Source organism: Aplysia californica, unplaced genomic scaffold, assembly GCF_000002075.1.
Source record: "Aplysia californica isolate F4 #8 unplaced genomic scaffold, AplCal3.0 scaffold00586, whole genome shotgun sequence".
In the NCBI taxonomy this organism is placed as follows: domain Eukaryota; kingdom Metazoa; phylum Mollusca; class Gastropoda; order Aplysiida; family Aplysiidae; genus Aplysia; species Aplysia californica.
This window is the reverse complement of record NW_004797856.1, coordinates 299890-301070: the sequence shown is the minus strand read 5'-3', so window position 1 is coordinate 301070 and position 1181 is coordinate 299890. Positions and strand designations below refer to the sequence as shown.

Below are 1181 nucleotides of genomic sequence, written 5' to 3'. Positions count from 1 at the left end.
ACCAAAATGTCATAGAGGAAATGTCCACACTTTTCAAGACGATCGAAGAGTCATGAACACATTGCTATCCTCTGATAGTTTGGCGAACGGGGGAAATGGTACAGTCGTAGATGAAGGAATGTCATTGCTGCAGACATCGTCTACGGACAGACGTCTCATGGGGGTCCTCCTGGTGACGTTTAAAGAGGTGCGAATGGTGTGTGTTTGACCTGAAATGGTCGTTTTGTCTGGGAATTTTTAGTTCTGATTCTCTACAGGTACTAACTGAGGAACCATTTCCACCCTTGACATCAAAGAAGACCTTAGGGGTACTTTAACATTATTTCTGTATACATTGTGCGAAACTTACGAAACGAGATGGTGGTGAGGAAACGTTCAATACAAAAAGCTCTCTGTTCTTTACTAATCTTAACCATGATCACAACAGGCAAAGGAAACTTGAGAAAAACTATCTGCAAACTTCTGAGGGCCTGTTAGACTACTGTAGTATGCAATATGGCTCAAGCGTTGGGATTTTTGCCAGTGAGAGCTAGATGTTCAAAACCCTTATGTCTATTTATATGTCCCAAAAACTGCATTTGTCGTTTCCTGACTGTTTTTAACATTGAGCGTTCCACGTTGGCTTCATCAAGCACTACCTCATTTGAATTCTTTTCCTCCCACGATACTCTTAGCAGTCTCCGAAGAAACCACATTTCTGTTGCTTCTATTTTATTTTCACTGTAAAACCTCTACTAAAACTAAAAAGATATCACTACTCACCGCCGCCATTCTTGTAGCAGACGTAGGGAAAACGCCAGACGTTCCCAAGATCCACCGCGAATCCGATGACGGAGAGCAGGAAGTCGATCTTCTTGCCCCATGATTCTCTTTCCGGTTCCGGCTTGCTGGCTGGCTTGTCGATGAGCTTTGTGGGCGTGCCGTCCATGAGAGGGAGCTCAGGACCAGGGGTCATATTGACGTAATTCAACACGGGGGTCAAGTGTAACGCCGACGTTGTGAAGCTCTTCTCAAGCCGGAGGTGCAAAAGCTAAAAAAAAAAAAAAAAAAGCGCAGAGGGTCCGATACCACCAAACGTGTTACTTCTCTGCTGGAGAGCTCCTATTTCCTCCTCGACGAGTAAACGTGACGTTTTTCGCAAGTCAGTCAGTGGCTTAACAGTCTACTTCAACGTGTGAACT

General features: G+C 44.5%; 1 protein-coding gene across 1 annotated transcript in view; it reads right to left on the bottom strand.

Moving 5' to 3' along the window:
- LOC100533265 (serotonin transporter) overlaps positions 1 to 972 on the bottom strand; it is a gene marked incomplete in the record, with an annotated part of 31407 nt that extends 30435 nt beyond the window's left edge. Inside the window, 2 exon segments of the mRNA NM_001204573.2 lie at positions 753 to 754; positions 757 to 972. Of these exon segments, the coding sequence (NP_001191502.1) occupies positions 753 to 754; positions 757 to 955 (201 nt within the window).
- Positions 973 to 1181: the final 209 nt, after the last annotated feature.